Source organism: Protopterus annectens, chromosome 7.part0 (genome assembly GCF_019279795.1).
Source record: "Protopterus annectens isolate FY-2018-M chromosome 7.part0, PAN1.0, whole genome shotgun sequence".
In the NCBI taxonomy this organism is placed as follows: domain Eukaryota; kingdom Metazoa; phylum Chordata; order Ceratodontiformes; family Protopteridae; genus Protopterus; species Protopterus annectens.
Window position 1 is genome coordinate 1,730,158,796 of NC_056739.1, and position 17,294 is coordinate 1,730,176,089.

General features: G+C 42.1%; 1 protein-coding gene across 5 annotated transcripts in view; it reads left to right on the forward strand.

Moving 5' to 3' along the window:
- Positions 1-17,294, forward strand: part of MAN2A2 (mannosidase alpha class 2A member 2) — a 2,415,216-nt gene that overhangs the window by 894,193 nt on the left and 1,503,729 nt on the right. For all 5 annotated transcript variants that reach the window (XM_044078268.1, XM_044078266.1, XM_044078269.1 and 2 more), the window contains one exon: positions 1,987-2,160. In XM_044078268.1, the coding sequence (XP_043934203.1) occupies positions 1,987-2,160 (174 nt within the window). The remainder of the gene's footprint in view (positions 1-1,986; positions 2,161-17,294) is intronic.

Sequence of the window (17,294 nt, forward strand, 5' to 3'; positions counted from 1 at the left end):
AAGGGAATCTGAGTTGAAAGCACTTATGATGAGTCAACACAATCTCATTTTCCACAGGGGCGGTGTCTTTGAGAACTAATCCTTCTTTAATGCTTTAAGTGGTATCCGCGTTCAATTTAAGCCAAACTGTCCACCTCCTATTTTCTTTTCTGAACCCAAGAATGAGGGAGAATGAATGCTCCATACATTGAATGTCCACAGACAACTTGAGTACTATCGTGATAAAACTAAATCTTTCCTATCTTCTGATTAATTGTTCATTTTTTGAAGATAAGGAGAAGGTGAAACCTCTGTCAAAGCAAACTGTTTCCAAATGGTCATCTAAGGCTATTACCTTTTGATATATTCACCACAACAAAACTATTCCAGGTAGTGTCAAGCCTACTCTGCCAGGGTCTTGGCTTCATCTGTGGTGTTTTGGAAAGGTTTGGATTCTGAAGCTGCAATTTGGACCTCTCTATGTACTATTACAAAGATTAATAACCTAGATCAGGCTTTGAAGGACCGTCCTCCAGGGGCTCCTGGACTCTCTTCCTTCCACGTACCAAATGTTGTAAGCTAGGGTAATCTATCCATATAGCTAACACAAATGCAGCAGTGATCAATAGGATGAATATAGTAGTTGTGTAAGTAAAATTACCATAATAGTAGATGTCTGAATGGTCATTACTGCAGTAGCTGCTCCCTCCTGCCATCCCTCTTTGTTTTTTTGGTATCTTGTTCTTCATTTTTTGTTCTTCCTAACATTGTCCTTTTAGGCCTCAGCCTCCCTCTCTTTGTTGCCAGGAAAGCTCTGAAAGGTTTAAAGCCCCAATGTGTCTTTTATTCAGGTCAGCTCGAGCTGCCTGACAGTTTGGGTACAAGGAAGATGTTTTGAAGCTTTGGGAATTGGCTGTTATGTCTACTGCTGCAGTGATCATTTGAATATCTGCTGTTATGGTAATTTAACTTACACAACCATACTTTTCCTTTGGTATATCAAGAGACTTGAAGTTCATACTTTGCTTTACATTTTCTTTTTGTGCTCTTGCATGTTGCTGGCATATTTCATTGTGGTCATGAGGTAGGGGAATAGAGATTTCTTACAACTTTTCATTATTTTCCTTCTCTTGTTATATGGTTTATGTATAAGTGAGTTTCACTATAGCGGTTTATTCCCAAATTTAACATTGTATTTAGGGCGGATAGGTACAGACTTTTCTATGCAGCTATTTTACATCCTGGTAAAAAAATGATGGTGAATGTGGCAGCCCTCATAGATGGGTCCATGTGTCGTGTTCTGTTGGTAATTTTGTTTAGGTCTTCTACAAGTTGAAATAGGTTTATCCTACAGAACTCCCTAAAGGTGGCTTTATTTAGTGGTGAGGTGATACAATTAAGCCTGATAGCAAAGGTAACTGGTTTGTGTTCATATTTAACCAGGGATGAGGAGATGTGTAGTGAGGCACAGGTAGGACAAGATTGGAAACGACCAGGTTATGGATACTAGAGGCTCTAGTGGGTAGTTTAATAATTTGCTCCAGTGCATTGGCATTAACAAAATGTAAGAAACCCTGAGCATATCAATTTTTAGAGGTGCAAGTGTGCCAACCAATGTTTGGGAAAGTTCCTTAGCAAGAAGGTGTTTGGTTTGATATTTAAACCCTTAGTTATGTAGAGTCATAAAAAAAAGAGTGATGAGAACTTAATACAAAAAATGTAAAAAAAAAAAAAAAAAAAAAGTTATAAAAAAATTTTTAATTTTTTAAATGCAGCCTCATAACATTTGCCACTGTTTGGCATTTTAATCTTAGATTTGTAATATGTATTAATTTTGAATTTCTTCAAAATGCAACTAACTGCCATTTTCAAAATCAGGCCATTGTATTTTCTTTATCTTTTGTTTTAAACTTGTTCAAGAATTTCCGTATTACTACTGTTGGTTTACTATTATTGTAACAGTCAGTTGGCACTGATGGATGCTTGTTTCTTTTATGTTTCTTATAGGTGTGATTCCACGTTCTGGTTGGGCTGTTGACCCCTTTGGACACAGTTCCACAATGGCATACCTGCTGAAGCGCTCAAACCTCACCAGCATGCTGATTCAGCGAGTGCATTACTCTGTCAAAAAGCACTTATCAGCCACTAGTAATCTGGAATTCATGTGGAGGCAGAACTGGGGTAAGTGTTCTGTGGCAGAGTTTTAGTATTGTAAGTATTATGTTAAGAAACAGTTGTGTGCAATCTCAAAAGACAGCAGTTTCATATTTGCAAAAAAACACATGAAAAGCTTCTATTCGTGGAGTAGAGCCCCCCCCCCCTTGCACACACACACACACACACACACACATATGCATGCACATGTACACACACTCTCTCTCTCTTCCCCCAAACTTTGTATATATTAACTCCAGGATTGCATACTTTGAAGAAAAGGGAGAACATGTAAAAAAAGTCCAATTAACAACAAATAAGAAAGCAGTCTGTTACCTATACAATGCTGATTTTGAAATGTCAACAGCAAGACGTTGTCCTGTTCCATTCTCAGCTAGAGCGTCTTCTGTGTGGAGGCATACGTGAATGGGGCGTGCCTTCGTTGAAGGTTGTGCGTCAGGGCTGGTAACCCGGTACGTAAAAATCCACTACCAATCATTAGCGGACCGGAGTTCCGCTGTGGCGATCCGTAACCGGAAAAAGCCGAAAGACACAAACAAACAAACAGTAGGGAAACAGGAAATCTTCTTTCAATGTTTCAATGCATGGCAAAATAGGGCCCGATATATGTTTCCCAGCTGATGAGTGTGTTACAGTGGAGACAAAAAAAAAATTGAAATCAGCATGCCTGACAAGTCTTGCATATTGACTTTCCTATGCCTCATCAAGTTACAACTAGAGGTCCTGTCTGTTCATATTTAACTCCAGAGTGACTGTTTTTCCATAGGAAGACACTGATATTTCAGTTTGTGTGTGTGCGTGCATGTGTGCGTGTTGGAAAATCTTTCGAGATGAAACTCTTTCAATGCTTATAATCATATTAAAACATATTTTCATATATACACCACATGAACAAATTCAACCAATAGAAGCGCAGCAACAATAAAATAATTAAAATAAACAACTGAGTGCTTGTTTCATGGAAAAAGAGACCACCTCTTGAGAACAGGTTTCAAACTCACAGTATCATTCCACCCAGGGAGCACATCTGCTTGAAAGTAATTAATCCATTTATATTCAACATTATCAGTGTTCCAACACAATATCCCCTCCTCTAATACGTCTTTCAATGTTTTTTATAACCCTAAATTTAAAACTATATGTTTTATCTGAACTTATGATATGTTTAGCTAAGGTATTACTCTCCACCTCCATACATATGTCAGATAAGCGCTGGGCTATCCTTTCTTTTAACATCCTGTTGGCTTTTCTAACATAAAATGAAGTACATTTTTCACAGGTGGCTAAGTAAACCACATTCTTGGTTTTACAAGTGGCAAACTTATGAAAATTAAATGTCTTATGTATATTAGGGTGTACAAAAACATTGTTCTTATTTATATAGCAACAAAACTGGCAATCACAGCAAGGCACAGTATTTTTACTTTCAATTATAGCATTCTTAGAGCATATTTGTAGGCCTTTATAACAGAGCTGTTGTTTCAGATTCCTATATTTCCTAAATGCAAAACTAGGTGATGAATCTACAATTTCCTTAACCACATCAGATGTACATAGTATATACCAATTTTGTCTTGTAAGTTGTTTAACCCTATTGGTATGAGCATTATATTGCATAGTATATCAAAGCTTTTTCTGGAAGTACTATCCATAATATTATTTACAGTCCCATTATTGATCTTTCCTCTATATTTCAGAGATATTGTCTAGCTAGGCCATCTTTTTCACGCAATACTTGTTTTTTTATTTTTTTCTAACAGTTAATACTATAACCCCTATCTTTAAACTCTATGACCATCTCATCTAGCTGTTTGATACAGTCAGATATATCTGCATTTAGCCGACTGGCTGTAAGGAACTGACTGTGCACAATGCCTTTGTATAATGGGGGGGTGCATACTAGTGTTATGTAACTATCCAGCAGTTTGAACTTCTTTTCTGTAGATTCTAATACCTATTGTATTATCTTTAATATATACATTAATATCCAAAAAATTGTCAAATTTTGAATAACTAGTTTTGAATTTCAAGAAGGTAGTAGTAGAATCAATATATATAAAAAAAAGATTCTTAAATTTCAGTACTGCCTTGCCACACTAAAAAAACATCATCCACAAGGCGTTTAAAAAAACTTTGATCTGAAGTAGTTTACTTCAGTTGATCTTCAACCTGTGGGTATCGGATCCATAATGGATCCGAGCTGGCAACTTCACAAGCATCTGCTCCGAGCTCCAAGCTTCTCCCCCTACCCATAATACACCACCACTACCTTTCAACCCTCAGATCTCGTTTGCCGTGGCTTTATGAGGAGTTTTTTTTGTTTTTTTTTAAGTAATTCTTAGTGCTTAGTTTGTGTGCTGGTAGTGTAGGTTTCCTTCCTTCCGCCCCCTTGCTGGTGTGTCAAGTGTAGGTACTTTTCTTTAGTTTTCAGATAGTTTTGTAGTTGTTAGACTCCCCCCCCCCCCAGCCTATTGTGTGCTTGTCTGAGTGTGTGGCGAGTGGAGTGTGTCTTCTAAAAATCCATTTTTTGTTTCTTGGGATTAGTATGGCTGATCTCCTTAAACAAGTTTTTAAAAGATGCACTGAGTGTGGCCACAAGCTGTCGCCTACTGACGGCAGCACTCTTTGTGTTCTTTGTTTGGGTGTTGCCCATCTTTCTACGGGCTGCAATATTTGCGCGGGTTTTAACCCGCGAGCCCTTAAAGATCGTAGGGCTAAGCTTATTATGAAGGGCTTGCTCCCTTCCACTGAGGCGGCTGCCTCCACTTCTGCTTCGGTCACAGCCACGGCTGTGACCACCTCTCCTTCTACTCCTGCCCTTGCTTCTCCTCCCTCCCAGGCTGGGACTCATCCTCCGCCTCTAAGCCTGTGGAAGGGAAGTGTAGAAAGGGCAGAGGGAAGGAGAGAGAGCATAGGACAGACAAGAGAAAGAGGTCCCCGGACCTTTCAGCTCTGACTGGGCCTCCCACCAAACTTCAGTCTAGGCATTGACCTGGCTCCCCTCGGATCCAATCTCCTAGATTTTTCCGGAGCTGGAGGAGACCAGGCCACCCTCTAGAGCTTCGGTTCTTTGACTTGCCAAGAGTCTGTGGCTTAGTTGCAGTCTACCCGCAGTATCTCAGAAGTTGACATGGATAAAATGATGCAGAGATTTATTCGCACATGGGAGTTTTGCCGTTCTCCCTCTGGAGGGGGGAGCTCGTTTCCCTTCTTTACACCTATATCTCCTTCTCCGATCTGACCCCCAGTTTTGGAGTACATGGATCCGAGAGTTCCCTTAGTCAGGCAGTCGGCACTGATGGTACCTGTTTCCTCGACGCCGGCAGATGCCTGGAGCGTGTTGGATCTGACTAGTTTGGATCCAAGTGGCTCTCGGAGCTGGAGCCTCGGTGTCGGATCCGAGGGCGTGGAGCTTTTTCTGTCTGGTCCGACCTTGTCGGGTTACAGCCACCGCCTCTGAGCTCAGACTACTTCAGGCCCAGCTCCGATTATTGCATCGGATCCTGGGAGAGTGGTTCCCTTAATGGTGTTCCAGAAAGTTCGTTCTCCTTTGGCATTCTATGTTGTGGAAAGGGTTCTCTCCAGTGGATCGAGGCACCTGACTATATCTTTGGACTCTACCCCGACTATCTCTGCTTTGTGTGTGAATCCCATCATTTTACCACAGGGACAGCCCATACTCGAGGAACCCCAGGTGATTTCCCTTGAGGAACAACAAGTAGTTTGCGAGCCCCCTCCGGAAAGCCCCACCCGAGAGGTTCTGCGCAAGCATATGTGCAAGAGGAGGCACTTGGACTCCTCTCCGGAGTCCCTCACTGATTTGGATGATGGGGAAAGTTCCCCCAGATCACCTCCCGAGGATGTCTCCTTCAGAGACATCATGAAAATCTTGCGCCAGCGGGGAGGTTGGTCTGCCTCAAAACCTTCCTTGGATGAATCGGTGTTCCTGGAGGCTTTCAGCATGGGCCCATCTACTTCCTGGGTGTCCCCTCCCGTGGATCCATTAGTAGACTTGGTCACCTCGTGGGCTTGAAAGGCACCGGACACTGTGGAACCAATGCCTAAATGCCCGAACAGAATGTTGAACCCCCTTGCAGACAGACTGGCTTGGAATAAAGGGTCTCTGGTAGATGCTATGGTGGTAGCAACCGCCACCAAGAAGGAACTAGCCCAGGAGAGTTCCTTGATCCATCCTCCTGACCATGAGTCTAGTATGATGGATTGTCTAGGAAAGCGGGTTTATGCATCAGCAACCTTTTCTATCAGGGTGCTGAACTATCTGGCACATGTTACTCGACTACAGCGCGACCTGGTAAAGGAACTGGCTGAGTCTCCACCAAAGTCCATGTCACAGAAGGACTGGGCTACATTCTCAGCGAGGATGGCTACCTTGACAGCGGTTTCAAATATATCTATGCGACTCCTCTCACACGCGACCAAAGGAGAGGCTAGGGAGGCTGGGTCCGACGTTTCCATGAGGCATAACGCCTGGCTCAGATTGTGGCAGTTCACGGAACCTTCAAGGCATATTTTGGGAATGCCTCGTATGACAGCTCTTCCCTCTTTGGTAAGACAGTCCGTGACACTTTGGTCCAGAGTAAGAAAGGTGGGAAGAGACTGTCTGTGATCGGAATCCTCTTCTCAAACCCTCAAAGATCCTTTTCCCGGAATCAGCGAGGGCACAAGAAGATGTGGTTCCGTAAGTCTCAGTATTCCTGGAACACTCAGGGCCCTTCTTCCCCTAGAGGCAGAGGGGGACAGGACAGATGCCGGCCCAGAGGTAGAGGGGGTCTGAGGAATTTTGGGTCTCGAGAACCATTCTCGGACAGGCCTGTGCAGCAACCCTGAGGGGTTGCCCAACTGCTCTGCTCTGTATGCAGTCAGGGGTCGCCTGTCATTGCACCTGGCAGCATGGGAGTCCATGTCATGAGACCGTTGGGTGTTTTAGATAATTTCCAGAGGCTATTCAGTCCCGTTTGTGGTTCTCTCTACACCTTACAAACACCTCCCAGATATACCACCCGCCGAAAGGGAGGCAGCAGTGCTAAAGGTTTCCAAGCTGCTAAAGAAACGAGCCATCGAACCCGTCCCCCCAGATCAGAAAGGATCGGGCATGTACTCCAGGTTCTTTTTGGTGCCACAAAAGATGGGGACTTGAGGCCCATTCTGGACCTGTCTACTCTGAACCGGTCAGTTGCCAAAGAGAAGTTCCAGATGGTCACCTTACAGTCCATCCTGCTGTACCTGCAAGAGAGCGACTGGATGTGCTCGTTCGACCGCCAGGATGTCCCCTATCACATAAAGATGTACAGAAGCTCCAGGAGGTTTCTCCGCTTCTGGCTAGGAGCCAATCATTATCAGTTTCAAGCCCTACCCTTTGGTCTCACCACAGCCCCCAGGGAGTTCACCAAAGGGATGGCAGTTGTAGCAGCTCACCTGAGGCTTCAGGGAATTCAGGTTTACCCTTACATGGACGATTTGCTCCTTACTGCTCTCACCAAGCATCTACTTTGTCGGACCAGAGACTATTTCCTATGTCTTGCACACTATCTAGGGATTACAATCAACACAGCCAAATCTCTTCTGAACCCTGTCCAGGTTATAGAATACATAGTTGCACGGATAGACATGTTACAGACAAAAGTTTTCCTGACCTCAGAGAGAGTTCAAAATTTAAGGATGCATGTTGTTTTCATTTACCGATCTCATCTTCCAAGTCGATTTTAAGAGCCCAAGGTGCTATGGCAGCGATGATAACACTTCTACCATGTGTTCTCTTACATATGCGAGTACTACAGTGGACTCTGGCGGTGCTATGGTCTTTGTTGGATCTCCCATTGTCACACCCGATACACATAAGCAAAGTCTGCAGGTTGTCCCTTCTATGGTGGATGCAGTCTTTGGAAATTTTGAAAGGACGACCATTTGTTCCAGCCCTTGACCAAGCCACAGTGACCACGAACGCCTCCCAGCTATGGTGGGGGGGGGGTTTGTTTGGGAAGGACAGTTTAAGGCATGTGGTCCCCGATCGAGACCAGTTTGCATATAAACGTTCTGGAGATGAGGGCGGTCCTTTTAGCGTTGCAGGCCCTTCATGCTTTTCTACCTCTGGGAACCATTGCAATCCAGTCAGATGTCGGTGGTCTGGCATATCAACAAACAGGGAGGGACCAGATCTTACCCCCTTTGTCGCAAGGCCATGAGAGTTTGGGAATGGGCGATCTCCACCAGTCGTTTTCTGGTAGCAACGCATATTTTGGGGCGGTCCAACATTCTGGTGGATAAACTAAGCCGGACTATTCTGATGCCTTATGAGTGGTCTCTGAATCCTTCAGTAGCGGAGCAGATCTTTCTAGAGTGGGGTTGGCCTTGCTGTGATCCCTTTGCATTTCCTTCCAACATGAAGTGCAGCGAGTTCTTTGCTCTGAACCCCCCGCCGGAGTCCCTCAGAGACCCTCTAGTCCATATTTGGCTTCCCGGTCTTCTTTATGCTTATTCCCCTGTACCCTTATTCCGAAGTTCCTACAGAAGGCTTGTCGGCTGGGGAGCAAAGTGATCCTCATTGCCCCTTTTTGGCCTCGTTCAGTATGGTTTCCCTTCCTTTGATCTCATCTTCTAGCTCCTCCTTGGATCTTGAATCCCATTCAGGATCTCATTTCTCACCTGTCAAGGGTCCCCCATCCGAATCTGGACAGTCTGAAGCTCACTACTTGGCTGCTCCAGTTCCCTTAATTGCTAAGACTCCTGGATTATCTTCTTCGGTTAGGTCTTTTCTAGTGGCAGCTCATAAGTCATCCCACCAAGATGTTTTATCGCAGCAAATGGAAGCATTTTTCCTATTGGGCCTCTCAAAGGAGTTTAGATCCTTTCACGGCTCCCATTCCGGCTATCCTTGACTTTCTGGCAAATATTTTTCAACAAGGGGCTAGCTCGTCTATGGTCAAGGTTCAACTAGCCGCCATTTCTCATTTTCACATTGGTGAGAACTCTGCTTCTTTGGCCTCTTCCAGATTATGCAAAGCTTTTATCAAAGGTACCTTCCTCTTACGTCCTCTGGACAAAGATCCCATCCCCCAGTGGGACCTTACTATGGTACTACAAGCGTTGGTGCCCCTCCTTTTGAACCTGCAGCAACTGCAGATCTTAAGTTTTTGTCTTGGAAGACAGCCTTTCCTAGTGGCTATCACCTCAGCTAAAAGGGTTTCAGAACTTTAAGCATTGTCTGTCAAGGTTCCATGCATGGTTTTCCATAAGGACAGGGTTTCTGTTCGCACCAATCCTTCTTTTCTCCCAAAAGTAGCATCTGAGGCTAATATCAATCAAACTGTCAATTTACCTGTTTTCTTTCCAAATTTTACAAACAAAATTGAATACAAGTTGCATTTGTTGGATGTTTATAGACAGTTACGGTTCTATTTGCACAGGACCAAAACTTTTCATAATTCTGACCAGTTTGTATCCTTTTCTAAACCTTTTTTGGGTAAACCTATTTCCAAGGTGACCATTGCCAGGTGGATCTCTCTATGTATCCTTCAGATCTACAAGGATAAAGGTTTGTCTCCTCCGGGTCAGGTTAGAGCTTACTCGACAAGGTCCATGGCTACTTCTGCGTCTTTTTGGTCGAGAGTATCCTTAGACAACATTTGTTCTGCGGCTACTTGGTCCTTATCTCATACCTTTATTTCTCACTATAAATTGGATTTTATTTCTCGAAGGAAAGCAGCCTTTGGTTCCGCAGTGCTCCGGAATACCTTCCATGAGGGCTACCCAGGTGTTTGGTAGCTGGGGACTCTGTCCCACAGGTTGAAGATCAAATGAAGTAAACTACTTCAGATGAAGAAGTTATGTACTCACCATAACGTTCCATCTGAGTAGTTCTACTTCATTTGTCTTCAACCGTCCCTCCCACCTTCCCCCTGGCCTTACCATATGAACAGCGTTCATAGCTGGCTTTTTGTTTGTGTAAGGTGTTTTGGATCGAGTTGTTAGTGTAGGGTGCAGCATGAGGGTTGGAAGGTAGTGGTGGTGTATTATGAGTAGGAGCTTGGAGCTCGGAGCAGATGCTTGTGAAGTTGCCGGCTCGGATCCATTACGGATCCAAAACCCACAGGTTGAAGACAAATGAAGTAGAACTACTCAGATGGAACATTATGGTGAGTACATAACTTCTTTTTTCTAACAAAAGCACTAGTGTCAGAGAATATATTCTCATCTTCCCAGGTATAAAATACAAGATTAGCATAAGTGTTGGAAATGGCTGTACCCATCGCCACTCTTTTCACCTGATGGTATAGGGTTTTATCATACAAAAATACATTATTACACAGTACAAGTTCTAATAGAGCACAGAGAACTTCTACTTGAGTGCTGGTATTGTCTTTGTACATACATAGATGATGTCTAACAGCTTCAACCCATAGTCATTAGGTGTGACAGAAAATAAGGAGTTTACCTCTAGTGTTACAAACATTATTTCCTTAAATTTATCTGTTACATATTCAGCTTATTTTTTAGTTGCCATTTATGTAATTGTATAATAACGTCTCTTGTGTCTTTAATGTAACTTTTAACAAACTTCAAACAAGGTTTCAAGTTTTTTTTCCAGAAAAATGGATATGAACTGTGTCATCACCTGGAGCCCGAAATAATTGGTTTCACTAGGGGCTTAGCTAGATCTTTATTGATGTTGAGAAGACCATAAATAACCGGTATAACAGGATGCATCACTTCCATATACATATACTCATCCAAAGTAATAGAATGTGTAAGTTGCATATTATATAAATGTGACTTGCAAGTAAAAATCAACTGTTGAACAAAACTTGTATCTACCACTTTAAAAGTACTATCATCACTTAACAGCATAATTCTATCATTATATAACATTTTATCCATTACCACTATAGCCCCACCTTTATCTGCTTGTTTAATAATAATTTCATTTTTTTCATTTAGTTGTTTCAAAGCTAGATTCTCATTCTTACTTAAATTATAAAATTTATGTTGGTTATTTGTATTAAAACTTTCATACAAGTGTTTTTCACACATTGTTTGAAAAGCACTCAGGAGGGGTATGCTATTAGGTATAAAGGAACTTCTGTGTTTACTCTTAGGTGTCTCCAGAGAAGTAACGTTGTCTTTAAAAATAATGTTTATGTTAAGATCTCTAACAAACATTCTTAAATCTGTAAGGGCTTCACTAATATCACCATTACAAGAAGGCACAAAATGCAAGCCCCTAGATAAAATGTTGTACATATCAGATGTCAGAGTAAAACAAGAAAGATTCAAAACACCATTAATAATTTTATACTGAGTATCAACATTCATACATTCTACCTGCCTGATGAGTTCATTTTGCTGTCTGTTTGACTTCTGATGTTTGGATAAACAGTCTGACCTGGTTGTTTCTTCCTTCTGTCTAAAGTTCTCACTGATTTGGATCTTTTTTGAAGGGCAACTCCCTCTGACAGTTGGACAGTCATTAAAAAAGATGCTGGAGTTATTTCCTTTTCATTGGAAGAATGTTCAGATACAGCTGGAGTAACAGAAGCACCAGAAGCACAGGGCCACTTTCTGATTCAGAGCTTCTTTGCTAGGAAGTATGATGACATCATGCTGAGCATTTAAAAACCTCAGTTACCATGGCCCGGGCAGCCCATTCACATCAAGATTATTCAGAGATGTTCCTTCCTCTTTCATCTGCTCATCATCTATTCACATCCTCTGATTAGCTGAACCAGTGGCTGTCTTTTTGAACTAATTTCTTGGCCAAGAAAAAATACAATCATTTTTTTTTTGAACTAATTTCTTGGCTAAGAAAAAATACAATCATTTTTAAAGTCATTATAGAATGTAATAAATTTTCTATTTATAACAGAAATTATATTGCTTACATATTTAGACAGAGCATCCAGCATGTCCATATAACTGGATCCAGCTGCTGAAAATTCAGCAGAAGAGACTATTCTGTTTTTAAGTAGAATAATATAAGACATCAGCAGCCTCTCATTTAAGCACTGAAGAAGAGTTTCATCTTGAAAGCTTCGCTGTTAAACTTATTTTCACATCACTTTGTGAGTTCCTTTTGTTTTTTCTTCTTGGGCTGTTTTGTTTGGAACTCTATGCTGGGTGTTTACCAGTTTGTTTATTTTTCTGCTTTGCTAATGTGTTGGCAGTGATTAGTTTTGTTTTGCAATAATGTATTGTCATGGTTATATAACTGTGGAGTTGGTAAATAAGTTTGGGGCCATGGGGACCCCATAGGTGGTAGAAGGAGGGCTTGAACTTTGTTGTACACTTGGGAGCCATACAGATGAGATTCATTCTTCTTTTGTAAATTTGTAAATTGCCATTCCCGTCTCTCTTTTCAGTCTTTTTAGTGTCTTTTGATTGATTTTTATAGTTATAATGCATTACTTGATATGCCCTACTAATTGCCCTGTTTTAAGTATGGCTCCCAAGTATTCAACAAAGTGCAGAAGATATAGTACTTTGCTTGGAAATGTTTGCATTGGTATTTTGATACCCAAAGCAAACTTTAGAGAATTTTTCTCAGGTAGACAGTAAATGTTTTCAGGTGTGTGAGAGGCAATTGTGGGCATGTTTTTTTTTCCAGTTTAAAGAAATAGCAGAATGTGATGTAGTCCGTTTCATTCTTCCTCAGTGAATGGGTTACGGATCCGATCCTTGGATCTGACTTGGACACATACTTTAGACTTTGGGTCCAACTCTTGGGCTTCTCCCTCTACTTATAATGTCCTAGTCCATCCTGAATACCCTAGCTCTTGTTTGCTAGCATTGTACTCAGATGTAAGATCCTTCTCTGAAGCATTTTTGATCAAGATTCTTTGTAAGTGAAGTTAACTTTATTATGTTAAATTTCACTCCTTTCATACTACAACCTCCCTCTTAGCTTTTGGTTCTCTTTCTGCATTAGAGTTTTTATTATAATATATTCTCTTTTTACCATAGTTGGTAATCCTGTTTCTATACCCTTCTGTCTTCTACCCTCAATTACAGGGTAATTCTGTATTACCATTGCTTGTAATTTCTTCATCCTTTCCTTCTAAAATATTTGAAAGAAAAAAAAGTCTTATATTTTTCTCTCATCGTACCTGTCTTAACTGTCATGGCTGACAAGCTAACAGGATTTAAAAAATGCACTTCTTGTGTGCACAAAATCCCTAATTCGGATGCCCACAAGGAGTGAGTATATTGTGTCAGATCAGCTCATCTCAGCACCAGCTGCTGTCTATGTGTTGCCTTTAACACGAGAGTGCTAGCTGATAGACACAGCAAACTCGTATTGAAGGGTCTGCTTCCTCCTTCAACTGTTTCTCCTTCAGAGGCTCAACCCCCCCCCCCCCTCAGTAAATCCTCTCAAATTACTTCAGAGCATATAAAGAGCTCCTAGTCAAAGTCCCCCAGAACTTCCTCGGAACCACCTCCAAATGTGGCTAAAATATTGGATCCGATGTCCTCAGACCCAAAATCTTCGGATCCTAAACCTTCGGCTCTGAACATTAATTCAGCTAGTCCCACAGGTCAGCTTTTGGATCCCAGGTACTTGGATCTGAAATCTAGTACATCATAAACTCCTAGAGCTCGCTCCCCTGAGTTTATTTTGAATCCAGTTTCCCATAGGCTCCATTCCCCCTTCATGCAAACACCCAAAAGACACTCTAAGTCCAGTCTACCACATCCTCCAGAAGTCTTGATGTAGCAGATGCGGATAGGATGATGTGAAAATTCCTCAGAGCTCAGATCCAGATGGGGGTCATTTTGGCTCCATTCCCTATTGGATCTATGAGTCTTAAGGCTACTACTCAGACAGTGCTATCTCATTCTCTGATCTGCCCTTTGGTTTTGGAGCCCTAGGATCCAACAGCTCTGAGACATCCAGAGTTGGATCCAAAGAGAATCACTTCCTAGACTCCAGTAGCATCCATGACCAGTTTCATTCCTTTTACTTCGGATCAGAACGGGTCCTGGATCTGAAACTTCTGAGTCGGATCTGCGGGATAGGGATCTATTCCAATATTGTCAGATCCATCCCTGCCCCTTAGAGCCTTTGTGCTGGATAGCTCAGGTCTGGTCCCCTCCTCCAGACAGAAATCTGGTTGGAATCGTGATCTACCCATACTGGAACTCTCGATTCCGGTGTGGGTAGCCACAGCTTCTCTGGATGAGTCAGCCTTCAAGGTTGTGGAAAGGGCCTTTTTTCTTTCTAGACGTCCAGTCTCTCATCCATAAGATCCATTTCCTGTTTCCTTTTTGGTTCTGAACTCTTGAGTCCATCTGGCCTATTCTATAGGGACAGACAGTTCCAGATAGCTTCCAGTCAGTCCCCTTAAAGGAACTCCCAATCTCTTCTGATACCTCCCCTGAACATCCCCCCAGGAAGGTCCATTAGAAGAGGACGTGCAAGAGGAGGCACATAGATTCCCTGTTGGAATATTTCACTAAAGATACTGGTTCTGTGGAAGGAAAATGGTTCCCTAGATTGCCACCTAATGATGTCTCCTTTGAGACATATTAGAGATCCTTAGATAGAAAGGTGGTTGGTCTTCCGATAATCTTTCTCCAGAGGAATCAGTATTTCTGGAAGCTTTTGGTTCTGGTCCATCTACATCTTAGGTGACTCCACCAGTAGATGAGATCATTGATTTGGTCTCTCTTCAGGCATGGAAGGAGCCAGATTCCGTTGTGCCTATACTGCACAAACCTGACAAATTCCTAGCTCCCGCTAAAGATACACCCCGCTGGAGCAAAGGAATCCCAGTAAATGCTATGGTGGTGGTGGTGGTGGTGGCCACTGAAAAAGAGCTAGCAGAACAAAACGTATCTATCCATCTGCCAAACAGAGAGTCTGGGGGCACTGGACAGATTCAGAAAGTGAGTCTTTGCCTCAGAGACATTTGCCTTGAGGTCCCATTACTGTTTGGCACATTTTACAAGGCTGCAGAGTGATTTGACCAAGGAAGTATAAAATTCTCTCTGAGTCCATGTCTGCAGAGGATTTCAAAAGATCATCTTCTCAGCTGGCCACTCTTTTATCAATTTCCAATGAGTCCATGAAATTGATCACACACAGCTAAAGGTACATCACTGGGGGCCGGTTCAGTTATTGCCATTAAGAGACATGCCTGGATGTGACTATGTGACTTTTTGGAGCCTTTCAAGACATCTTTCATCAACACTTCCTTGGATGGAACATCTTTGTTTGGTCCATCTGTGAAAGAAATGTTTACCCAGAGAGAACACGAAGGAAAGACCCTGTCTGCTGTGGGAATCAAGTTTTTCACCCCTAAATGAATGTTCTCTAGAAATTAGAGTGGTGGTAAGAAAATGTGGTTTTGCAAATCTCAAGTTTATTTCCAAGATGCATGTGGAGAATGTAGCCTGGTTCATCAACAAACAAATGGGGATCCCAGTCTTACCCTCTCTGCAGAGTGTATGGCAATGGGTGATTTCAGCCAACTGCTTTCTGGTTGCAGTGCACATTTCAGGAAAAAAACAGGGTACTAAAAGGCAAATCTAAGCAGGTCCATTATGATGCCAAACAAGTGGACCCTCAAACAATCAGTGGTGTCGGAAATTTTTCATTTGTTGTGGCTATCTTTGCTGTGACCTCTCTGTATCCTCCCACAACAACAAGTGCAAGGATTTTATCCTGATTCCCACCTTAGGAGGAGTCACTGAGAGATGTTCTAGTCCATGTTTGGCCTTCTGGTCTCCTTTACACTTTCTCCCCACTTCCTTTTTGGCCATGTGGTCTCTTTTACGCTTTTCCCCCACTTCCTTTGATTCCCAGGTTCCTTCAGAAAGCAATCTGATTGAAGAGCTCTGTCATTCTCATTGCCCCCTACTGGTCTCAACAGATGTGGTTCCCCTTCCTTTGGTCTTATCTTCTTTATCTTTCCTGGATACTGTACCTAAGTCCAGATCTCCTCTCATAATCCTCAGGAATGAGTCATCCCAATATCCTAGCCCTCAAACTAACCGCATGGTTTCTCCAGTTCCAATAATAGCCAGATAGCCCAGGCTTTCTTCCCCAGTATGTACCATTCTCTTATCTTCACAAAAAGATTTCATCAAGAAGGTTTACAAGAACATGTGGAAAAGATTCTCCTTGCGGGCATTGTGAAATAATGTTAACCTTTTTTGTGCCCCAGTCTCTGCTGTTCTTGATTTCCTGGCTACACTTTGTTTTTCAATTATTAAACTACAATTGATAGCCATTTCAGATTTTCATATAGGAGATTCTTTGGCCTCTTCCAAGTTATGTAAAGCTTTTCTGAAAGGCACTTTTCTCCTTAGACCTCCAATAAAGGATCCTTCACTTCCATGGGATCTGATTGTGGTGCTACAAGGTCTGAGTCAGAGAACCTTTAGCAAAAAATTATTTAAAATTCCTGTCATGGAAAACAGCCCTTTAAGTAGCTATCACATCAAAAAAAGACTTTCTGAACTTCGGACTCTTGTCATCAAAGACTCCTTACATTATTTTTCATAATGACAGAGTAACTTCACTAACAAATCCTTCTTTTTTACCTAAAGTGGCTTCTGATGCTAACATTAACCAATCCATTCATTCACTAGTTTTCTTTCCAAATTTTTCAAAGGAGAATATGTGCTACATCTCGTGGATGTGCACAGGCTGTTACAGTTTTATTTACACAGAACAAAACAAATTAGAAAATCAGATCAGCTATTTTTATCCTTTTCATCCAATCGACTAGGTTATCCAGTTTCTAAAGTTACATTGGCTAAATGTATAACTGACTGCATTTCTTGGATCTATCCTTAACAAGGCATTTCCTTACCAAGACTGCCTAAAATGGTGTGAACTAGAGCCATGGCTACTTCATCTGCCGTTTGGTCAAGAACTGCTGTTGATGATATTTGCACAGCAGCCACATGGTCCATTGCTCATACCTTTGTTACTCAGTACAAATTGGATCTAATGTCCAAAACAGAGCTGCCTTTGGCTCAGTGGTTCTCCGCAATGTCCTTCCATGAGGACCACCCAAAATTAATGTAGCTGGGAACTCTGTCCCGTTTGTTGAAGAAGAACGAAAAGGACAACATCATATTTAAAAGTTATGTACTCACTATAACTAGGCATCTGTGTTGTC